The 25,788-nt window shown below is 41.8% G+C and overlaps 1 protein-coding gene across 1 annotated transcript; it reads left to right on the top strand.

The window, feature by feature from the left end:
• Positions 1-203: 203 nt before the first annotated feature.
• Positions 204-24,328, top strand: MED10 (mediator complex subunit 10). Its single transcript, XM_082259657.1, has 4 exons — positions 204-553; positions 7,925-8,008; positions 12,045-12,147; positions 23,809-24,328. Exons 1-4 carry the CDS (start codon positions 432-434, stop codon positions 23,905-23,907), a joined length of 408 nt encoding a protein of 135 aa, XP_082115783.1. The 5' UTR covers positions 204-431; the 3' UTR covers positions 23,908-24,328.
• Positions 24,329-25,788: the final 1,460 nt, after the last annotated feature.

The raw sequence follows: 25,788 nt of genomic DNA, 5'->3' as shown, positions 1-25,788 counted from the left end.
CTGCAAATATCACCGCACACATCTGTCTTATCACATTTCACGTCCCCGAACATTCTCTTGCTCTGAAGGCACCAGATGAATACTAATGTCACAACTCATATTACAACCGTCTACTAGACGCAATACAAGCAGTTAGCGCATGCGCAAAAAGAGGATCCTTCGGCGGCTCCAGAGAGCGCATGCGCTGAGTGTATCATCGCAGTGTTGTAGGGTGACGTTGCTGGCTGTCGTCTCGTGTCCCCCTAGCTCAGTCTAGAATCCGGGGGAGGAGTCTAAACAGGAAGACTAGGAGGACACGGAAGCGGAATAAAGCTGCCATCTGTGTGCGCTGATAATGTGTGATGGTGAAGGAGGGCAGAGGAGACCTCATAGGGGTATGACTGTTCATTAGAGGATTGGCTACCGGTGTGAGGCTGACCAGGGCAGACAGCATGGCGGAAAAGTTTGATAACCTGGAAGAACACCTGGAAAAGTTTGTAGAAAACATCCGACAGCTGGGGATCATAGTCAGTGATTTCCAACCGAGCAGCCAGGCTGGGCTTAACCAGAAGCTGTGAGTATGCCATCACTTTACAGAAGGGGGGTGAAATAAACACTGTCTGGTGTGGCAGTATGACCTGGGACCACAGAAAGTGCTTCTATAAAGAGGAACTCCAGGCACCTAGAAAAATGAATAAAAGTCAGCAGCTACAAAAAGTATAGCTGCTGACTTTTATAAAAACAGCTATGGTCCAGTGGTGAGCTCATGCCAGCCATCTTTATCCTCCGTTCCTCCCTTGGTGGCACCGATAGCTTCACTACGGGCACTCAGCTGTGACAGATTGCGGCATCACAGCCGGGTGCCTACTGCGCATGCGCAAGTTGCGCGGAGCATTCTGGATTGGTGGATGCAGTCTTTTCCGGGACCTGTCAGTGTTCCAGAGGACTGCAGGAGGAGAGAGGAAGGAGAACTTCAGTTGCCGAGCGCAAATGGAAGTGGGAGCAGGTCCCTGTCAAAATCGGGTATCTGCCCCCTCCACTCCTCAAAAGTATAAATTGCGCATGAGGGGATGAGTCCCTAAAGTGGAACTTTCCCTTTTGGGTGGAGTTCTGCTTTAAGCCCCCCCCCCCCCCAACAATAAAAAAATGTAAGTCTGCAGCCGCAAATACTATATGCTGACTTTTAATATTAGGGCACTTACCTGTCCAGGGATCCAGACTCCCGAGCTGATTTTTCAATTGGCTATCGGGCGGGTGCTGCTGCCACCATCTCCACCCAGGGAAGTTGTAAGTGAAGTCTTACAGCCGTTCCCTGCTGCGTTCTGTGACTAGCCTGGGGAAGGAGGAGGAGGGGGGGGGGGACTTCCAGTTGAATTTTCTGTGGTGAAGTCAGCTGGAAGTGTGAGTGGGCACCTGTCAAAACCAGGTACTACGCCTAGGGCAGTGATGGCAAACCTTGGCACCCCAGATGTTTTGGAACTACATTTTCCATTAATCTCATGCACTCTACAATGTAGTTGAGCATCATGGGAAATGTAGTTCCAAAACATCTGGGGTGCCAAGGTTTACCATCACTGGCCTAGGGGGTATACTCCCATTTCCTGCTATAGGGTCTCATTTTTTTTTTTCTGCCTAGTCTGGAGTAAGGACAAAAAACAAAAAGCCAGAGGTGATCAAATACCACTAAAAGAAAGCTTTATTTGTGGGTAAAAAGGACATACATTGTATTTGGGTACAGCGTTGACTGTGCAATTTTGTCAAATTTAACGCAGTGCCATATCGCAAAAAAAAAAAAAAAAATGGCCTGGTCATGAAGGTGGGTAAATCTTCTGGAGGTCAAGTGGTTAACCTGCGGTTGGCCCAGTTTTTTTTTTTAAGTTTACTGTCACTTTAACCACTTGAGCTCTGCAATATTTTATCATGACTGGGCCATTTTTTTTTTTATTTGCTATTCGGCACTGCGCTACTTTAACTGGTAATTGTGTGGTCATGCAATCCTGTTTTTCAGACAAATAGAGCTTTCTTTTGGTGGTATAATTTAACCACCACTGGGTTTTTTATTTTTTGCAATATAAACTAAAAAAAGAAAATATTTTTAACAAAAAATATTTTCTACGTTTTGTATTAAAACCTATACTGTATTTATTTTTTGCAAAATCATACTTGCCTAGGTGGATGCTGCATCTGTCCCTCGCCGGCTCAAACGCGGCCGATCGCTCGGTTCTCACAGCTCTGTCATTTACCGATGCACCCGCACATTCACTGGCGGCTTGCTGAGCCGGGTGCCGGTCCAGGCATATGGGTGGATCCCGACTCCTGGACCGGCTCTGTGACATCAGCCGACAGTGGGCTTCAGCCCGCTGTCTGCTGAAAACGGGTCTTAGGAGTGTAGAATAAACTGCACTCCTGTGATCCACAGAAGTACAGCAAAACCAGCTTTGGCTATACTTTTTCCTTTTAACCCCTTTCTTACTTGGGTACTTCTGGTATTGGCGGACCTGCAGCCTTATAGTTACCCAGTGCCTTTTCATGAATTTCACTGGATAAGTAGCTGTCTGGTGGCTGATCTGCCTGGTAGTCAATGTAAAATGAGCTAGGTAGAGACCCTGTGCCAAACTGGGGGCTGGTAGATGTAATGGCTGTGATTGGTTATTGCAGCGATCACATGGTTTTGTTTACAGTGTTGTTCCCTTCCCTCTCCTTCTCCTTACATTGAGGGAAAGAGAGAGAGATTGAACGCTTGTGAATGAGGACCGTATGAATGGATCAGCAGCTGCAGATTTATTTTTTTCAGTAAAACAATCGTCTGTTGCCCTAAGAAAGAAATGATTTAAAGTGACGTTAAAGTCCTAGTTTTTTTTGCTTTTATAAAAACATGTTATACCTACCTTTTGTGTGCAATGGTTTTGCACAGAGCAGCTTGGATCTTCCTCTTCTTGGGTCCAACGCCGGCGCTCCTGCCCCAACAGCAAGCCACTTACTCTGGGGACACCCAAGCATGCGCGCTAGCTACCTGCACCTCTGTGTGTACGTGTGTGTATACATTCACACACGGAGCCGCAACCCTGCCCCCTCCGTCTGCTGATTGGTTTCCACTACTGTCAAAAGCCAATCAGGAGTGAAAGTCCCCGGAGAGGCAAGGCTCTTGTGGATATTGCTGGATTGAGAGGGGGCTCAGGTAAGTATTTGGGGATGCTGCTGCACACAGGTTTTTTTACCTTCATGCATAGAATGCATTAGGATAAAAAAAATCTTCTGCCTTCACAATCACTTTAATAAATATACTGTAGATTACAGGGCTATTAGGTAGTGGATGTGTATGAATTATTTTTGGAGAATAAGACCTCATGCACACTGATTGTAAATGCTGCTACTCCTGACAGGAGAAAATCAGCATATAAAAATGCATCCAAGGCGCGTTTTATAAAACTAGATTAGCAGAGTTCGGGCATTTATTTCATTGGCCAGAATTTTGATTTATTCTGCCCATTGAAATACAGGCTCAAGTGCTAAACGTGACTTACTCTGTGGTTAGGCCACGTTCAGCCTTTTTAAGCCCTAAGGTTCCTCTTCTTCATTCAGGAGAAGAGATTTGACTGCCTCTAAACTCTGCTGCTCCTAAACTCCTTTAAAAGCTTATGTGTACATGGACACAGGCTTTTATTAAGGTGCACTCAGGGGGCTTAGGCAAAAAATGCCAAAAGCCCAGAAATGTCAGTTTAGGAGCAGCAGTGTGCATGAGGTCTAAGGATATTTTTAGTATCACTTTAAGCCCTTATTCACACAAAGCGATGGATGGCATGTTTTCAGAAGCGCCCCATTGCTCCACATTACATATATACGGCGCTCAACACTCAGAAAAAGTACAGGACATCAAGGGGAATGCCCAAAAAAAGTGTGGTGTTCATCTGATTTATCACCTAACAACCCTATCCTTCCAGTAACTAGCTTTCATTTAGCAAAAACACTCAAGCCTAAAAAACCTGCAACGAAAAATAGAAAGTAGGGATGCACTGATCCAACTTTTTTGGACCCGATTACCGATATCTGGCGTTGTGAAATCGCCGATACCGGAACCGATCCAGAGCTACACACAAAGCAAGCGGCTGCAGTACAGAGCAAAGCCGCTGCTTCATGTGTACGGCTCCTCCATTCACAGGCGGAGTGCATCTGATATCACTCCGCCTGTGAGGCGGACCTATACAGGAAGTAGCTGCTCCCATCCCATACTACTACTGCACCTAGTAAGGGATGGCTGAGCTGTTACCAAGCAAAAACCGGATCGGCCAGTGGATCGGTCAATGTTACAGATCTCCCGATCCATCTAAAATGGCCATATCGGCGCCGATATCCGATCCGAATATCGGATCGGTGCATCCCTAGTCCAATTTGAGCATTGTTTGCAAAGATCACCTCCTAATATACTGGTATTGTCCTCTGAAAAGACAGTTTTTCCTTTAACCACTTCAATGCTGGGCACTTTTACCCCCCTTCCTGCCCAGGACCATTTTCAGCATTCAGCTCTGGCACAATTTGAATGACAATTGCGCGGTCATGCATCACTGTACCCTCATACGATTTTAATGATTTTTCTTTTTTTTTCAGACAAATCAAGCTTTTTTTGGGGGGATATTTAATCACCACTGTGTTTTTATTTATTGCTAAATAAACTAAAAAAGGCCAAAAAATGTGGAAAAAAAAAACAAGTTTTTCTTGGTTTCTGTTATGCAATTTTGCAAATAAAAAATCTTTCTTCATAAATTTAGACCAAAATGTATTCTGTTACATTTCTTCGGTGAAAATAACCCAAATCAGTGTATTTTATTTAGTCTATAGGAAAGTTATACATTCCTCAAACTATGGTATATACAGTGGGGGAAAAAAAATTGAGTCCCAAGCAACACATGACTTAGTACTTGGTGGAGAAACCCTTGTTGGCAAGCACAGAGGTAAGATGTTTCTTGCATTTGGTTACCAGGTTTGCACACATCTCAGGAGGGATTTTGGTCCACTCTTTACAGACCTTCCTCTGTTGCTTAGCAATTAGAAGTTTCAGCTCTCTCCAAAAATGTTCCATAGAATTAAGGTCTGGAGACTGGTTAGGCCATTCCATGACCTTAATGTGCTTCTTCTTAAGCCACTCCTTTGTTACCTTGATGGTATGTTTTGGGTCATTGTTATGCTGGAAGACCCATCCATGACCCATTTTCAGTGTTCTGGCTGAGGGAAGAAGGTTCTCATCCAAGATTTTACAATACGAGGCCTCATCCATTGGCACCTCAATGCTGCAAATTTGGTCTGTACCTTTAGCAGAGAAACAGCCCAAAATGATAATGTTTCCACTTCCGTGCTTGACTGTAGGGATGTTCTTGGGGTCATAGTCAGCATTTTTCTTCCTCCAAACACTTTTATCGAGCTCCAGACCAAGATGGTTATGCTGTATTTCTTCCATTTGTGAATAACTGCTTCAACGGTTGTCTCCTTCCCACCAAGCTTCTTGCTGATGGTCTTCTAGGCCATTCTAGCCTTGTGCAGGTCTACAATCTTGTCCCTGACATCCTTTGACAGGTCTTTGGTCTTGCCCATTATAGTGAGGTTTGAATGGAAGAAAGAGATTCTGTGGACAGTTGTGTTTTTTTTGACAGGACTAATCTGTGTACCGCATGAGCACATACTGTAGCCAGTGTGTGGGAGCCAGAATTATTGTTGGTTGGTAGGGGATCAAATAGTTATTTTTACTCACTGAAGGGCAACTCAATTTATATCATGTGTACTTTTTTTTTTCTTTGGGTTTTTGGTTGATATTCTCATTTAAAATACACCTATTTATCATAGATCATATGATAGACCCTTAGGCTGGCCATACACTATACAATTTTCTTGTTCAACTTTCCTTTAGATTTACCAAAACCATGTAATGTAGGGTCAAACCTAAACACTTTCAATTTGTATGCAATCAGGCCGGCCCTTGCACTACATAGTTTAAGGTAAATCTAAAGGAAATTGAATAAGAAAATTGTATAGTGTATGGCCAGCCTTAATTTCTTTGTAGGTGGACAAAGTTACAAAATCTGTAGGAGATCAAATAATTATTTCCCTCACTGTATAAATAAAAAAAATAATAAATGCTGCTTTCCCCCCCCCCCCCTTTTTTCTTTTTTTTTTTTTTTTTTTCAGTGATCGCCTAATTTATGTTCTCAGCTGCATAGGACCTGAAGGGAGTAAGAGAAGTAGCAACACACTGAGCGTCACAGTAAAAGGCTGTTCAGGAAGGTTATCGGGACAAGACTGATCATTGGAGGAGAGCAGGCTGAGTTCCCAGCATAGCTAGAGAACTGACCAGGGTGTGCTCTCCTGCTTAGTGTGGCCAGTTTTTAATAGGAAAGCAATGAGGCTGGCAGGAACACCAGGAATCTCACACAAAGGAAGCAATACAAAGTACAGGATACTTACTTTTTTTTTTTTTTGTACATGGTTCAGAAGACCCGTATCAGAAATATAAAATCCCGGGGTAACAAACACTTTACCACTCCAGGTTTTGCACCTATGGCATTAATACTAGCCAAGTTGCTTTCCTGAGTGTAACTCACATTATGCTTATAAACATACAGTATACTTGCCTTGCTGTTCGTCTGATTTTGACATGTAGGTCTCGTACTGTTTGCCCCCTTTACACTTATCACTATGCTGTGATGAGACGATCGAATGTCACACTGTACCTTTACGGGTTGCCTTGACTTTAAGTTGTACACTGATGAATATTTTCTCCAACTGTGCAATGTTTGCAGTAAATATATCACTGTAAATACTCTTTAGTGTAACAAAGTCCTACCAACACATTTGGTTCTATATTTTCTTTTGTAGAGGTTACCTCATTGTTAGAGTAATTTAAAAAGGGGGGGGGGGCTTTTTCAGGGGGGGATGCTGGTTTCCTTTTTTGTAAACCATATTAAAATCTCAAAACTCTGATATAAAAAAATAAATACATAAATCCTCTTTCTTTACATGACAGTGCACGAAATTGCAGGGTATTTGCAGTGTAGCCCCATTAACTTAAATGGGTTGCATTTGGTGGTGGTTTAGCCCATTATTGTTTTTGCTGTGACAGTAATACTTTGCATGGAATGTGTACCATCCCTTCTAGCCACCATGAAGTGGGGGGTCAGGGGTGATGATGGAAATGTGGATTTACTGCTTATATCGTTCCAACATCAATCAACATCCCCCCCCCCCCCAAGGGAACTACACCACTAGATCGTGTAAGAGAGAAACAAACCAGTGGGAGGCCAACAGACGCCAGCTTTAAAAAGTGATTTTAAACCACTGACATGAAAATGAACAAAACTTATGATTCTGTATTGTGTAATTGCTTCAATCAAAACCACTAAATGTCTGTAGTCTGGTTCCTCTGCTATTTGCACGTGTCATTTCAGACAGGCTGTACTAACTCCAAGTAATCAAGGGGGATGGGGAGCTCCAGTACACAGCCTGCGATTGTGTAGAGGGTGTGATCCTTCCCTCCACTCGGGTCTCAGATTATACTCTGCTCTCCACCCTGAGCTGTGCAGTATGTGACGTCCAATCCCCCAAACCCTGCCTCTTGAGGCTCAGAAAACCTGTGCAAATTCTGGAGTTTAAATAGTTGTAAAGAGATGGCTGTACAACCTATATAGGAGTATTTGTTACACTTCAGTGTATTAACTGAGAATAGCTGTTTCACTGGGTATATATGTAAGGGTTTACAGCAACTTTAAATAATACAGTGGATTGTGGTGAATTTTGTCATGAAAAAATTAGATGGTATTAATAAATTGTCTTCAATTTTACATTGAGATTGAATTAATAGGTGAGCTTGCTAGCTTCTTGTTTTGTTTTTTCACTCATTATCTTTTTTCATATTTATTATTATTTTTTTTTTTTTTTTTTTTTTATTTCCTTTCTGTAGGAATTTTATGATTACCGGATTGGCAGATATAGACAAGTGTCGGCAACAGCTTCACGACATCACCGTCCCCTTGGAAGTATTTGAGTGAGTTTCCAGTAAATCTCAAACAAATATTTTATCTTATGTATGTGGAGTAAAAAAAGGAAATCATAAGCAAATTGACTCGGTTTCAAGTGTGGGGGTTTATTGGTAAAATTTGTAGGCAAAACGATAGGGTTGGTTAACTAAAACTTGAGAGTGCAAAGTCTGGTACAGCTCTGCATAGAAACCAAGCAGCTTCCAGGTTTTTTTTAAGGGCACCCTTAAATTAAGGGTGCCCAACCTCTGGCCTGTGGGCCACACCCTCTGATGTGTTTTGCAACCTCCTGTTCTGATATAGCAGGTTAGCAAGCCAAGATTGTGAGTTCCCTACCCGCCATCCCAGAGCATTAATGGTAAGAATGGAGCCGGCGGTAGAGAAAGCATGCGGCTGCAGTAGTGAGCAGTCTCGATGCTTCCAGTATAACGCTGGCTCCTTTCATAGGCAAAGTGATACCACCTGCACTTCGCCTGGGACTACAGCCAGTGACACCCACTTGTGACAGGAACAGCCTAGGACAGATACCTACAGGAATCCTGAGGAAGAAGTGAAGATTGAGGTCAGTTTAACACCTGCGGGTTACCTACACTGAGCCATAGACTTCTTCTGTTATTACCTGCAAGTTTGGTGCATTTTCTAAAAGTGCACCAAAACTCCTGAATGCAGGAGTTCTGGTATGCTTTCAGAAAGCGCACCACGCCTGCAGGATAGAATAGAATTCTATGGGAAAGTGAAGGTATCCCACAGGAAAGCCGCAGGTACGCTGCGCTGCACCCGCATTGCGTGTAAACCACAGCGCATCAGTGTGAAAGCGACCTTAGGCCTCTTTCCCACGATGGGTCCGCCTGTCCATTTTTCAGGTGGACCTGGTCGGACTCTCCATCTCTATGGAGCTGCAAATGTAAATAGACTTGCGTCTGTTTACACCCATCTACCTCCAATCCAACCTGCTAAAAAAAAAAAACAGAAGGGGATCTGTTCCCTTCTGTCTGGGCGTGTCGGAGGGCCTATAGTGTAGATTGGGCTCCGTGTCTGCTTTGCATATGCAGAATGGATGTGGGCCTGTCATCTGCCCACAACAGGTTACCATGTCCCGTAAGTGGCCCTCACTCTTCAAAAGGTTGGGCACCCCTGGCTCAAATGATCAAGCTGAAGTTTGAAGTTTATGTCTGGTACGCACAATGAGATTATCAGACGAATGATAGTCGATTTCTTTTTTTTTTTTTTTTTTTTTTTTTTTTCATTCTAGTCTCATATCAAAAATGAAGAGTTTACTAAAGTTACGAAAATTCTCATACCACAGAATGAAAATTCTGAAGTGATGTAATGTGTTGTAGTGTATTTGTATTGTATTTTCAAACGACAACTGTACTGAATAAACGAAAATGGCATCTGGTATCGTACAAGAAAAATTTTCCTGCTTGTCCCTTTTGGAAAAATATCAGATGAACTGTCGTGATTGGTTTTCCAAAGCTGTGTACTAACGTTCACATTATCATACCATTGCTTTGAAAGCAGCATTTTTCTTATGATTTTGTGTGTATGGGCCTTAGGAAGCTAATTGTCTACGATGCACAGCTACACCAGATTTTACACTCTCCAGTTTAAGTTAATCAACCTTTTAAAAGTGAAGTTTGGGGTTTGCAGGAAAACAAAAACAAACCTAAATATACTCACCTGTACGCTGCAGCTTTGGTGTGGTCCTATAGCTGTCGCATATCGGATCGAGGACTGAGTACTGAGCAATTGCATGATCGCTCAGCTCTGTCTGCCCAGAGCAGAGAGTGCTGACTGTCAGTCACTGGTCTCCTCTCTACTTCTCCAGTGCTCACTGGGTAGAGGTGGCTCTGGCTCTGTTATTCACTGAGAGACAGGGCCACCTGTCAATCATGCACCTGGGTGACTCCCGACAAGAGTCTGGAGTAGCTTCACCATTTTATAGCCTACTGTCAGCTGATTCTGGGTCACAGGAGAGAAAATATAAGTGCACTCCTGTGACCCACAAGACAAGTATGGCCAACAATATGTCAGAGGGCATGGCTTGTGGAGTGGTGCAAGGCTGGAGCCATCTCGCACATGTTAACCACAGACTAGATTGGGAGTGCGGTTATTTTATTTTTCCAAGTATATCTTATTATCTTCACAAATATTGTGCAACAGGTGCCATTTTATTCCCAGGGGCTCTGCTTTTAGAAAATATGTAATATTTGAGGGTTCTAAATAATTTTCTAGCAAAAAAAAATTCTGAGTTTAACATGTAAATGAAAAATGACAAATTGTGCCCCAGACAGCAAGCGGTTAAAATAATACTTTGCTAAGGTAGCCCATAGATGAGTCTTCCCTTTTTTTTTTTTTTTTTTTTTCCGCTGCATTGAACGATAAAAAACTGACTTGATTTCCCCATCCACACTTGATGTAAATGAGGGAATCCTTCCCGATCAGCTATTTTATTCTGACAAAGGGAGTCTACAGGCTGCAGGGCTATTCAAGTTGGAAAAATCTGACAGGACGGTTGTACAGAAGTTAGTCGGTAGATTGACTTCTGCACAATCAAAGTGCCCATACACGGCTCAACATTCATCTGCTCCCTGCTGAACGAGTCAAATTTCAAACCATGTATGGCTGGCTTACCTCTGTTGCAGCAGCTGCTACAATCTCTAGCTCCAGCAATCAGGTGGCACTAACCTTCTCTTCGCACTTATCCACCCTATACAATCCTGTGTTGCAGAGTATTATGCCACTGATGGCAGTGCAAACTCAATAAAAGTTGTAAAAAGAGTTCTAATTACTGCATTAAAAAGAGAACAGTTACAGTTAAAAAAAAAAAAAAAAGTATATATATATAATATAATAATATATATATATATATATATATATATATATATATATATATATATATATATATATATATATATATATATATATATATATATATATATAATATACAAAATCAGGATCAGTAGGTATATTTTTTACACTTAGCGTAGCTCATAGCATAACTTAAAGTGATTCTAAAGGCAGAAGGTGTTTTTTTTTTTTTTTTTTTTTTTTAATATCCTATTGCGTTCTATGCAATAAGATAAAAAACCTTCTGGGGGCTACAGCCCCTCTAATACTTACCTGAGCCCCATCTCGATCCAGCGTTGTTGCACAAGAGGCTCGGCTGTCCAGGACTTTCCCTGTTTATTGGCTGAGACAGCAGCAAGTGCCATTGGCTCCCGCTGCTGTCAACTAAAGTCCGCGAGTCAATGAGAGGGAGAGAGGGGGCGGGGCCGGGCTACGGCTCTGTGTCTGAATAGACACACAGAGCAACGGCTCTGCTCAGGTGCCCCCCATAGCAAGCTGCTTGGTGTGGGGGCACTTGGCAGGGGGGAGAGACCAGAAGTGCCAGCAGGGGACCCGGGAAGAGGAGACTAGGCTGCTCTGTGCACAATCCTAACACAGAGCAGGTAAGTATATCCTGTTTAGTATAAAAAAAAAAAAAAAAAGACTTTAGTATCACTTTACACAAATAAATATTGCTGATTACATTTAAAGTGTTACTTAACCTAGGAGCCTGCATTCACTAAATCTGGTCTCCCACAGTACACGGAACATGGAAAGGCAATTTATTTTAGTAAATATAAACTGCTTTTCTAATCCGCAGTATATAGCAGTCTTGTGACTTCTATCAGTGTTCAGCCGAGCACTGGTTATAGCTTGTAGGAGGAGGGTTCATTCTCCTGACTGTCCTATGAGGCTGCATGACCCCTGCACAATTCTTATTGGCCCTGTGCTGATCACATGCACCCTCCCAAAAAAATAAACACCAAACTGAGCATGTGCAGAATGCCTTCTAGGGCTCTGTGCCATCAGCACCAATGACGGGGAGGGTCAGAGAAGACCGGATCAAAAAGCTTTTTTACACAATGCAGAGGATTAACTCCTTAGGTTTCACAGTGAGTATAACAAGCATGCTTTACTGCATATACTCACTAATTTTACTGTCGTGGGTTTAGTAACCTATTAACTTACTCGCTATTTTTTCTTTTTTTTTTTTAGTTACATTGACCAGGGTCGTAATCCTCAGCTGTACACCAAGGAGTGTTTGGAGAGAGCATTAGCTAAAAATGAGCAAGTGAAGGGTAAAATTGATACAATGAAGGTAAGATTTGAATCCCTTTTGTGAATGTTATAGACGTGTTACAGATGTTGACAAATTTGTTGGTACCCTTCCACCAAAATCTCTCACAATTTTCTCTGAAATTTTTTTTAAAATGGCCAAAGCAATTGGCATCCATCATTGTGTATTCTATATTTGATACAAATCACAAGTTGCTTTTGATGTTTTGATTCAATAGAATATTTCAATTATATTTTAATACATATAAAATGGCATTGAGAAAGATCATGTGTTCCTTAACCACTTGCTGACCGGACCTTTTTCTGACATTTGTTGCTTGAAGTGGTTTTACCGGGATGATGCCTGCAGCTGCAAAAGTTTTTTTTTAAAGTGCAGTATTTCTAAAAAAAGAACTCCTCTGTAACTCTAAACTGGTAACTGTTAAAAATTTTAAAGCGTCGCCTATAGAGATTTTTTAAGTACCGTAGTTTGTCGCTATTCCACGAGTGTGCGCAATGTTAAGCCGTAACATGTTGGGTATCTATTTACTCGGCGTGACCTCATCTTTCACAACATACAAAAAAATTGGGCATACTTCACTGTTCAGTTTTTTTTTTTTAATTGCAGTGAAATGTATTTTTTTCCCAAAAAATTGTGTTTGAAAGACTGCTGCGCAAATACCGCGTGACAAAAAAATATTGCAACGACTGCCATTTTATTCTCCAGATTCTTTGCTAAAGTATATAATATATAGTGTTTGGGGGTTCTGTAATTTTCCAGCTAAAAATACTGATTTTTAACTTAACGTGTCAGAAATAGGCTTGGTCCTTAAGTGTTTAAAATCAGTATTTTTTGCTAGACAATTACTTAGTTATTATTCTTTTTTTTTTTAGCAAAGACATTGGAGAATAAGATGGCAGTCGTTGAAATTTTTTATGTCGCATTTATATATTTATATATATATATATATATATATCTCTATATCCCAGGTTTTTTGGATAATATGAAAGATGTTACATCGAGTAAATAGATTCCAAAAGACTGAAAAACCTCAGCGCTTACTCTGTTAGGATGGTATTGTTAGCAATCCTGCTCTCCTTGAGCTGGGGAACTCCAAATCACTAGAAACAGAAAGAAAGGAAGCCTAGTGCATTACTTTAGACACCTTAGAAATTTTATTTACAAAAACACCAAAACCATACTGCCAAACCTAAAAGGATAAAACGCATGTCATATTCAACTCCAGTATCGAGGGTGACACATCTCTGCGGTTGGACAACTGAAGCGTTTTGGGAGACACGCTCCCTCCCTACAAGAGCTCTGAGGAAGAGAGCGTGTTAGCACAGGAAGCGGCCGGAGGGGGAATCGCCTCTCCCACTGTTTATAAAAGTGATCCCGTGGCGAATGGGATCACTTTTATTGGAAAGCCAGCCACGTTAGCATAAATAAAAACACTGGGGTTATGGCAACTAGCTGCAGCCATAGCACCAATATTTAACTTAAAACCAATGAAGTGTAATTGCACGTTGGGCAGTGAGCAAGTGGTAACTTAGTATTTTGTTGCACAACCTCTAGCAGAAAACGCTTCAAACAAGTGATTTCTGTAGCTCTCAATGAGACTTGTGCACTTGCCAACAGGTAGTTTAACCCACTCTTCTTGAGCAAACTCAGGTTTGAAGGGTGCCTTCTCTAGACTGCATATTGCAGCTTTTCCATAAATGTTCAATAGGATTCAGATCAGAATTTATTGATGCCTACTTCAAAATAGTCCAATGTTTGTGCTTCGCCATTCTTAGATGCTTTTAGCGGTGTGTTTTGGGTCATTGTACTATTGGAGGACCCATGGCCTGTATTTGAGCCAGAACTTTCTGACACTGGGCAGTATATAACACGCCAGAATTTCTTGATAGTCTTGAGATTTTATTCTGCCCTCAATCACACCCTGTGCCAGAAGAGGTAGAGCAGCCCCAAGATATAACCAAGCTGCCTCCTTGTTTCATGGGGTTCTTTTCTTTGATGGGTCAAAAAGCTCCAATTTTGTCTTATCTGTCTTAAAGACATTTTCCCAGAAGAATTGTGCTTGGCCATATGCATTTCGGAAAATTTCAGTCTAGCTTTTATGGTTTTCCTTTAAATTTGGAGTTTACCTTGGTCTTCTTTCTTTGAGTCCACTGTCCTTCAAAAAGCTACGGATGGTGTTCTCAAATACTGATGCACCTCAAAGTTCAGCTTTCATCTTTTTTTAAGTTTTTTCCTTGAATCTTTGTCTACCATTTTCAGTATCTGTTATGTTATCTGTGGTCAATTTTCCTTTTTCAACCTCATCCAATGTGACTGGCTACATGATCTTCAATCTGTTAACAATATTTGCAGCTCTAGTCATAGAGAAAAATCACATGCCTGACGAAGGGGTCCTGTGCGCCTCCGAAACGTTGCACTATTTTTTGATGTGATCGTATCTTGAATAAAGTTTTTTTGGACTGCTTTTGCAAGATCCTTGGTGTGCTGGCGAATATATATTTACTTGTAACTAATCCAGTTGCCAACTGGTGATCGCTTCAGCACCCAATACACACGAGCCTACAAACCAGGAAGGTGTGCGATAGGAATATGAACTATACATATAGAGAAAAATCAGGCTGCTGGGAGATAGACTTGTAGCCTTACTTTTTGACATGCTTGTCTATCATTTTCTTTCTGATTTCCTCAGACAACTCTCATCTTTGCTTTCTTTGGTCCATGTTCAATGTGGTGCACGTGATGATACCAAACAGCAGATTGATTACTTTGTCTTCATTCAAACAGACTGACGAGGATCCAATTATTTATCATCTTTTCTAGGAGTGCCAACAAATTTGTCAATGCTATTTTAGAATCTTTGTAGAATTGGCAATCATTTTTCTCTCTCTGTATGCATTCTTTGCTTTGCATGTGTGTGTTTGTGTTTGCAATAAATTATCTAAATTATCATTTTAATAAATCATCTCCTAGGACAGCAGGCTCCTCCTCCAACAGAAAACGCAAAAAAAAAATCCTTTAAAACAATGTCCTTCTGCTAAATTGGTCAGTTATTGTTGTCCCTCGTTTGGAAAAGACACATTGCTTGAAACCTGGTGGTAGGAGGCTCAGCTCAGGATTCTAGTCTGCAGTCCGCCACCATTTTTGCCCAATCTCTCCAATCCCATTCCCCCTTCGTGCCCATCTTCGTCCAACCCCCCCCCCCCTCCTTCCTCTTTTTTCCTCTTTGCTGTGCCAGGGAGTGTCAGTACTGGGTAGGAACTTATCCCCTTAGTGGACTGGTGTGGCTGCTGTGAGTTGTTCTGATGTCTGTGACTGGTGTACACCAGGCATCAAGTGTGAGTTGGATAAAGGGAGCTTGTGCTTCTTTAGGCCAAGCAACCTAAGGAAGGGGGTTAAGGACCAGAAGACAAATTTGGGAGCTTTTTTTCTCCTGTATTGCCTGCCTGTTCAAAATAAGGGGGGATGGAACTCCTTGTGGTGGCAAGTGCCTGTAGCACCAGCATAAGCTTATACTCAGTCTTGTCTCCCTGCTGCCTGTTTTTGTAGTCTGGACATAGTCCCTTGGTAATGGGCTTCACATGTTGGCATCAATTTCTGCATATTAGGGCTTGGGCTATATGAAGTAAAGTCTTGTGGATAAATGGCCAATTACCCCGTTGAACGCTTTTTCAGCACCTAATGAGAAAAGGAAAAAAATATTTTTGCAATAGGTGACACAGTGAATTTAGGATTGGTGTTTTTTACTGGTATCGTTACCTGGCTCTTTGCCAGAAGGAATCCTGCTTGGTCAGGATAATTAAGTGATGAGAAGTGTGGAAGAAGGCGATTTGCTAATAATTTATTAAAAATATTTTATAAGTATGGGTTAACGAAGGTGATTGGACGATAATTGCTACATTTTATTGAGGTCTTTCCTGTCTCTGGGCAACACCAAGATATTAGCAGTTATTGTCTCTTAGGAAGGACATATCTTTTTAGGTAACGAGTGGAAAGTTTTCAAAATTTTTGGAAAGACATCTGTTGGAGAGATTTACAGTGAGTGTGAAGCAATCTGGTCCAGGTGCCCTGCCAGACTTCCTGGCATAGAAAACAGTTGCAATCTCATCTTCCATCATTGGGGTATCTAAAGTGTCCCTATCTGCTGGTGAGATGGATGAAAGTTTGGAGTTTTGTAAGTACGCCTTAATATCATTTAAATGGCAGGGGGCATTAGTAAATGAGCTGGAGGGATGTAGGTTATAGAGTGCACCATAATGGGCACAAAAAGTGTTGGTTATTGGTCTAGAGGATTTAAGTATTGAGCCTTTGGTAACTTTACCTTAGGGGATATAAATAATGAAACTAGCATCCTTAAAGGGCTCTTGCAAGGAGTCTGCCTGGCTTACTGCAGTATTCATAAAACATTTGTCAACATATGTCAACTTCTGGCTCTGACATTGCTTTAGAGAGAATTGTTGAGTTTCTGAGAAATTTCTTATTCAAATTGATTTGCCTGTTCAAAGGTCTGTTTGTGGACTATTTAGAAAATATAGATTTTCATGTTGTAGGTATCGACTTGTGCTGCTTTTTGCTTTTTTACACTCTTAACCAAGAACAATCAAAGTGTTCCTAATGAAGCGTTTGTGGGATTCCCAGAGGACCAGGAGATCTGTGTCCGGTTGATTGTAAGAAAAATAATGGTTTTAGTTTACAGGTGCGTCTCAAAAAAATGTTAATTATCAAAGTTAATTTTATTTCAGTAATTCAATACAAAAAGTGAAACTCCTCTATTTTATACAGGTGCGTTACACTCAGTGATAAAATTCAGTATCTAAGAAAATTAGAATATTACACAAGACCAATTGCAAAAAAAAAAAAGGATTTTTAATACTTTTCACTAAACCAACATTTCTGTATGTCCATGTACAGTATAGTATGCACTCAGTATTTGGTCGGGGCTCCTTTTGTATGAATTACGGCGTGGCATGGAGGGGATCAGCCTGTGGCACTGCAGAGGTGTTAATTGAAGTCCAGGTTGCTTTTGATAGCAGCTTTCAGCTCATCTGCATTGTTGGGTCTGGTGTGTCTCATCTTCCTCTTGCCAATGCCCCACAGATTCTCTATGAAGTTTAGGTTAGGCGAGAGATGCACCTGTATGTTGCAAGGCCTGCAGCTAGATGGGCACTGTGGTTTGTCATCTAGGAGTAGGAAATAGGAATCGGGCGTGTGTTCAAAAAATTAAATGATCCTGCATGTGAAGGCAAGTGTGATTGTGAGGTCAGGGGTTTGTCGGTTCGGGGGACAGGATTGGTACTGGTGAGGGCTACAATAAATAGTGGAGAAATTCCAATATGTCAAGGAGTTTGAGATTATGTAGTGCAGCTTTAATCCTGCAGAGCTCAGGATAAGAGTTGAGAAGATCCTCTAGAGATATCGAAGCCTACTTTTGAGATCTCACAATCTGCTTACCCTCGTCACTCGCGCGGGGATGTCTGGGAACGAGCGGGGGTGGGAGTGCGCCTTCGGCGGCGCGCGCTTGCCCCCTGCAGGCTCCTGGGCGAGCGATGTAGTCCTACGTCGGTTTGCCCAGGAGCGCCAGACTGCGGCAGTAAATAGTCGTGCGGCGGTCGGCAAGTGGTTAAGTAAATATCTGACAAAATTTAAAAATAAGAAATGCACTGACATTTATTAAGGCGATAAAAGTATACAAACATCCACATGGAGACTTCAAAGCTCTGCAGGGTCGCAGCTGGGTCGGCAGAGCTGAGCATTGAAGCATCTGGGAAGGTGTGCAGATCGATCTCTAGGAGCGCTGCTGGTAGCAGCAAGTCAGTCTGAGAGCAGCCGGGATATGCAGCAGTGTCTTGGGGCGATAATGGAGCATGCCGTCAATAACGAGCCAGGGCAGACATATCAAGCTCTGCAGTCTCCATGTGGATGTTTGTATGCTTTATCTACTTAATAAATGTCAGTGCATTTCTTATAGTTTTAGTTTTGTCAAATATTTACTTAATAATCTACACTTGGGTGGTGGTGCTTCCCATTTCTCTTTTTAAAACAAAACGTAACATACCTGTTTTTATATAAGCGCAAACTTGGACACATTACATGAATATGGTTAATATAGTCTGGCCCTAATTGCAAATGAGCTCCTCGTGGAGGAGTCTCCTCCAGGTTTAAGCCCATACACAGAGCCATTGAACAGCTTCGCCGTTAAGAGTTTGGCTAATTTGGGATTTAAGGGGAGGCCAAAAGGAGCTGGCTTGGATGGGAAACAGAGTAGTGACGGGTTAAAGCATTCAAGGGTGGTAACATAACTGGGGAACAACTGCCTTGTGGGTCACCTGGAAAATGTATCCAAAAACTGTTGTAACTGCATGTTTATGGCTCAAAAAAAAATTTGTTGGTATGGAAGATATACCTGATTTTTTTACTACTTAACAGAGAATAATCTGTCACCAGAAGATAAGTAACAAAGGAAAGGGATTTTCAGATTCCATTAAATATTGAAGAAACTAAGAAGTGTCTGAATAATGAAATGGGAAGTCCCGTAAACCCCGTAGAGCACTGGTGTCAAACACAAGGCCCGCGGGCCGAATCTGGCCCTCCAGGCCATTTCATGTGGCCCTTGCATCTCTCCTGCAGCTGCGGCATCTCCCTCCTCTCTGCCCCCACCTTGTCTTAGCAGAGAGGACAGGACTCCTCTGCCAGATCCTGTGCTTCCCACTGCAGCTGCAGAGAGGAACACCACCGCCCCCCCAAACTGAGCAGTTGGCAGCAGAGAGGAGGACACAACTCCTCCTCCCCTCCTGCAACTCTCAGCATTCAGCAGACTCTGGCAGCTGACTCCAGCCCTCTTCCAGACCCTGCAGTTGCTGCTTCCCAGCTCTGCCTCTATGTTCTTCTCAGAAGCGGCACATGGTAAAGGGGACGCACTATGATGTAAGGGAGGGTGATGGGCTACAGATAGAACCGGCCCTCTGAGGGCGACCATAATGCTGATGCGGCCCACGATGAAATTGAGTTTAACACCCCTGCCGTAGAGCATACATGAATCCCAGGCGGTTGCCTCAAGAATCTTATGAAAAACAATTGAAAAAAGTAAGGGATACAGATTGTGTCATACCTGGAGTGGGCAGAAAAGAGCTCTTCCTTCCAGGAGAGCAGCCAGCTAGTCCACAAACCACACTTCCACAGATTATTATGTACAGCTGCAAGATACAGCTGCAAGAAAAAGTATGTGAACCCTTTGGAATCTGATCATCATCATCTAAGTCACAACAATAGACAATCAGTCTTCTTAAACTAATAACACACAAAGAATGAAATCTTGCCGTGTTTTTATTGAACACACCATGTAAACATTCACAGTGCAGGTGGAAAAAGTATGTGAACCCTTGGATTTAATAACTGGTTAAACCTCCTTTGGCAGCAATAACTTCAACCAAACGTTTCCTGTAGTTGCAGATCAGACGTGCACAACGGTCAGGAGTAATTCTTGACCATTCCTCTTTGCAGAACGGTTTCAGTTCAGCAGTATTCTTGGGATGTCTAGTGTAAATCGCTTTCTTGAGGTCATGCCACAGCATCTCAATCGGGTTGAGGTCAGGACTCTGACTGGGCCACTTCAGAAGGCGTATTTCCTTCTGTTTAAGCCATTCTGTTGATTTACTTCTATGCTTTGGGGCATTGTCCTGTTGCAACATCCATCTTCTGTTTAGCTTCAGCTGGTAGACAGATGGCCTTAAGTTCTCCTGCAAAATGTCTTGATAAACTTGGGAATTCATTTTTCCTTTGATGATCGCAATCCGTCCAGGCCCTGACACAGCAAAGCAGCCCCAAACCATGATGCCCCACCACCATACTTCACAGTTGGGATGAGGTTTTGATGTTGTTGTGCTGTGCCTCTTTTTTTCGCCACACATAGTGTTGTGTGATTCTTCCAAACAACTCAACTTTGGTTTCATCTGTCCACCTAGTTTGCCAGTACTGCTGTGGAACATCCAGGTGCTCTTGTGCAAACTGTAAACGTGCAGCAATGTTTTGTTTGGACAGCAGTGGCTTCCTCTGTGGTATCCTCCCATGAAATCCATTCTTGTTTAGTGTTTTACGTATTGTAGATTCACTAACAGGGATGTTAGCATTTGCCAGTGACTTTTGTAAGTCTTTAGCTGACACTCTAGGATTCTTCTTCACCTCATTGAGGTGTCTGTGCTGTGCTCTTGCAGTCATCTTTAGAGGACAGCCACTCCTAGGGAGAGTAGCAGCAGTGCTGAACTTTCTCCATTTTTATAGACAATTTGTCCTACTGTGGACTGATGAACAGCAAGGCTTTTGGTGATACGTTAACCCTTTCCAGCTTTATGCAAGTCAACAATTCTTAATTGTAGGTCTTCTGAGAGCTCTTTTGTGCGAGACATCATTCACATCAGGCAATGCTTCGTGTGAAAAGCAAACCCAGAACTGGTGTGTGTTTGTTTTTTTTGTTTTTTCGTTTTTTTAGGGCAGGGCAGCTGTAACCAACACCTCCAATCTCATCTCATTGATTGGACTCCAGTTGGCTGACATCTCACTCCAATTAGCTCTTGGAGATGTCATTAGTCTAGGGGTTCACATACTTTTTCCACCTGCACTGTGAATGTTTACATGGTGTGTTCAATAAAAACATGGCAACATTTCATTCTGTGTGTGTTATTAGTTTACGCAGACTGTGATTGTCTATTGTTGTGACTTGGGATGATGATCCGATCACATTTTATGACCAATTTGTGCAGAAATCCATATCATTCCAAAGGGTTCACATACTTTTTCTTGCAGCTGTATATGAACTTTCTGGAACGTGGGTTTCACACCTCTTTACTTGAACAAGCTCTTCCTAGAGCCACTACAAATTGCGGTAGGACATCCAAGACTGGCCATAGGTTCAACTGTGAATTAGACCGGATCAGAAGTGCAGCAACACGGAACCCTTACATTCTTAAGGTTGCATTCACACCTAGGCATTTTTAATTGCGGGCAAATCTCCCAAAATCCCCGTTTCACACCCAGGTGTGAATGACAAATTGCAGAATGCACATTTGAGATGTATTAATAAGCAAGCATAAAGGGGGATCAGCTCAACCTCAGATAATTAAAGGCAGGGAGAGAAAATATTCCCATTTAACCCTAGCCTAAACTGTCACTCTCAATTAAATAAGTGTTCACCTCTAGCCTATATGAACATCTAACCTGAAAGAGGATAACCTCAAGAGTTGCATCACAGAGGGAATACAGGTATAGCAATTATATATAAATGCTTTATTGAATTTGCAAAAAAACATACCTATTAGAAAAGTAGTCTACAAAACACCTCCACCAATCTAATTAAAAACTGACAACATTGTCAATCCAGACAGGCAGCTGCATCAAACACCCATATTAAGAGTAACAATGAAACCAATTGTCTTTTTAACCAGGGGATAATGTATCAATGCAAAACTAAGATTGGATAAATTGTTATCATACTCCTGGTTAAGACTGAATTATTGTAGGGTAGTAGCAGTCAAAGGATACGGCGGAAAGGAGGTTCATGAAAACATGTATATAGAGCAAGGAATAGTTCCTCAATATGAACTAATGGCAAGCAGGTTTCAAACTACACACCACCGAGTATTTGAGCACTCCACAGGCTAGTCCATAGCAGGTGATTGAACTTTATGCTGTTCACCCGCATTACTTACAAACACTGAGAGGATGCTGAGCAGGGATCGGGCATTCTGCTGTTAAATTTCTCAACACTCCTCGTCAAGGCGATCGTGTCCCATCCTGCATAAAGTTCATCATAAGCATCAAAGCTGCTTCACTGTATAGTGATCCCGCCTGCGCTCTCCTTCAAGCATGGAGGTGTATGTCCAATCCATCTGCACTCTCCTTTTGGCGCTGTGTAACCTCAGACACACGAGGTATGGTGATGGTTGCCTGTCCTGAATCAAATCATCACGAATGTGATGAACAGCTGACGCGTTTCGCTCGTCACAATGAGCTTTCTTAAAGCTGGAAGTGGCTGGGAAAGGTTCTCATATAAAGGCTTCGCTCACCTGGACCTTAAGCACATAATTTGCTCAGCATACAAATTAACCCACACACACCAACCGCAAAGGACATTCAACATCATTCATGTTTTTTTATTTATTTTTTTTTTTTTAGATGACATTCACTTGAATGGCACCTAAAATTGCAGTGCACCGGTGATTGCTGCGTTGCCATCACGGCAAACTGCATCGTGTGAAGCATGTAAGAGAAAAAAAGCTCCTGTACAATCGCAGCCGAACCGCACCTCGATTTTAGGTGCCATTCAAATGTCTGTTCGGCAATTTGTCATTCACGAGGTGTAAAAGCAGCCTAAAGCTGATGATACCCTTATGACTTGAGTTAAAGAACCCGTCATTGTTGGCTCATAAACGGGAGGGGTCTCAAAGGGACTTGCTTGTCCAGGCGGACCCTAGACCAAAATATGCCAAATCAGTCACCAAGCTATCACAGAAATTAGTCTGTTAAAGGTGTTACAACTGTACAGTAATGTCTGCAACTGCTTGATATGCAGTGACCTCTTTACACATCTGCATAGCGGCAAGACATACCATATACATAATTATATGAATTGCAACACCGAACATTGTGTATACGTCTTAAAATGTCCATGTTCATTAGTATACATGGGTAAGACGATAGGCCCCCTTTAAGCAGAGATTTCAGAGACACAGGAGTGACATTAGGACAGCTGTGGCAAAGGCAGCCAAGAATATTCTTATTGACCTCACCAAACCTGTGGCTGTACACTTTGTTACAATGAAACAAGTACATGAACTTAGGGGTATGGTAATTGAACATGTCAATCGCCCAGTGCGAGGTGGTAACCATGACTGCCTCCTTTTACGTAGGAAGGCATACTGGACAACACCGTACAGCCTTGGGACCTTAACTCTAACTTATCTTTCACCTGCTTTCTTGATGAGAGATGAGCATGGTTTATCAATTTTTTTAACTGTGGAGAATAGCTACCAACTGTGTTGTGATAAGGTATTAAAAACAAGTGTCTTTTAGTGGCATACCTTGGGAATTGTTGGGGGAATTTCGGCTACTTTTGGCACAATCAAGAATTTGATCACTGTATTTAACAACCTCTGTCTACATGGTGCCCTTTAAAGAGGAAGTAAAGTCTTCTTTTTTTTTATTTAATTGTACCTACAGATAAGCCTATTATATGGCTTACCTGTAGGTACTGTGACTATCTCCTAAATTTGCACAGTTTAGGAGATAATTCGGAGTGCTTGCAGGCAATGACCTCACTGGACCTTCAGAGCCCATGCCGCAAACAGCTGTTCCACCGTGCATGTGCAAGAGTGGCTCATTGTGGCTCCGTCCACTCACAGCGCCAGAGCCCACGCACCCCAGAAGAAACACTGGGAAAGATATCAGCTGTCTCAGCTTTGTGTGGGCGCCGCTGGAGGCTTCGTTCTAAGGTAAGTATGTCATAATGAGCTAGTCTTACAGGTTTTTTGTTTTTATCTCGAGATTTACAACCTCTTTTTTTTTTTTTTAAGTTTTATAGCTACCCATGCAACATTTCAGAGTGTAAAGTGAGTAGAAGTAGAAAGTGCCCTTATATAGTTGATACATTTTACTGATAACCTCTGAGTTTATTCATTTCATTTCATTTTTCAGAAATTCAAAAGCCTGCTAATCCAAGAGCTTTCCAAAGTGTTTCCAGAAGACATGGCAAAATACAAGGCCGTCAGAGGCGAGGATCATCCACCATCTTAACATGGCAATCTAAAAACTGCAACATAATGAAGCCTTACAAATAATATTAATATTATGGACCTTGCTGTTGTAACTTGTGAGAAAATTCTAAGAACAGTTCTTACGCATAACTGTAAATGGATACATGATCCACCAACCTTTTTCTGATCATGTTGTCTTCGCTAAGTAACACTTAGATCCACAGAACTCTGTAGCATCCACAAACCCTCTAATTGGCAACTGTAGTATATATCCCAGTTCTTTAAAATGCAGGAAAATGTGAAATTGTTTCACTTCCTGTGCTGCAATTTTTTTGTTTTAATATTGGTCTTTAATGTTTGTAGTGTTCGGTAATTTGTTTTTCCTCCAGTGCCATTTTTGTACATTTTATATTTATGAAACTATGATCTGGTGTTATGAATAAATATTATTTAGAATATGACTTTGTGTTAAATGTTATGTTGTAGAATCTTTGGATATTACTCTTGAATTCATACTATATTAGGGTTCTACTGCACTGCTGCATGAGTTTTCAGCAAAACATTTGAATGTGTACCATAGTCTAAAGACTATTTGTGATTTCATGTTCAAATACTTTTCAAATGTTTTTTACCGTACTTTTTTAAAATTAGGGGAATAAATTGGAAAGGCAAAGGTTTATATAATTCACATTTTTCATATTCAGAGATAACATCCTTTTTCTTGTCTTCAGTTTGCGAAGAAAGTCAAACATAAAACCTACATTAGTATGCATATCCTTTGTACACAATAGATATATCAAACAGTGAACATGATTATTCTAGACTACCTTTCTCTTCTCATCACACAACTATTGAATTGGTTCTTTTTTGTAATTTTAGTTTATTGTTTTTGCTTTAGACTTGTGTTTTTTTTTTTTCTTTTTATGTGCGTGTCTACAGTCTATTTTACAATTTATTTTGTTCCATCTGCCATACAAGATTATTTTGTTCCATCTGCTATAAAAACAAAACCTTGAAATATTCTAGGGTAATTTAATTGGAATGATTTGTGTTCTGGCCTGACCTGGTCTTCATGAAAGTGGTTTGACCCCCCCCACTGTGTGTATCTAGAATTGATGTTGGTTTAAAGCCAAATGGTAGTCACACCAAATAATGATGATTTGATTTGGGTTTCTGTTTTATTTACCTTCCATTTTAATTATTAAAAATAAACTGTTAAGTCCCGGTTCACACTGCCACGACTTGTCGGGCGACCAAGTCGCCTGACAAGTCGCGCTCCATTCTGTGCAATGGAACCGTTCTAATCTGAGTGACTCAAGTTGCTCCGACTTAGAAAAAGGTTCCTGCACTACTTGGGGGCGACTTCGGTGCGGCTTGCATTGACTTCTATTAGAGAAGTCATTTGCAAGCCGCAATGAAGTCGTGATGCACGGGGCGGCTTCAAAGTCGGGGCGGCTTTGAGTCGCCCCAGTGTGAACCGGCTCTAACATTTGTATTTCCAAAAGCATTCTTAACCATATCCCTACCGTGCTATAGTCGTAAGGCAGCTACAGCGTGCCTCTGTTTCGGGAGGGCATCCATGGACATCCTCCTGGAACCACACTCCTCATGCACCCCCTGGGTGGGGGCAGTGGTGTATTTAGGTTTTGTGCTGCCCTAGGCCGGACTAAACTCGTGCACCCCCTAATTTAACTATGACCCACCCCTTCGTGTGAAGGCCACACCCCTTCATGTTTCAGACCCGCCCTGTCATCTGTAAACCACACCCCTTCCTCATTAGGCTCCACCTTTTCCTCTTAGAGCTCCATCTCTTCCTCTCTGTACCTTTTTTAAAAGTGGGTACAAAGTGCCTACTTGTATATTTTGTGGTTTTGTATGGGTACGTCATTTCGAGGTAGCCCTCCTGGGGGCAAGCTCGCGC

Source organism: Pelophylax lessonae (genome assembly GCF_965119305.1).
Source record: "Pelophylax lessonae genome assembly, chromosome: 5".
Taxonomy (NCBI): Eukaryota; Metazoa; Chordata; class Amphibia; order Anura; family Ranidae; genus Pelophylax; species Pelophylax lessonae.
This window is presented reverse-complemented; position numbering and strand designations above follow the sequence as displayed.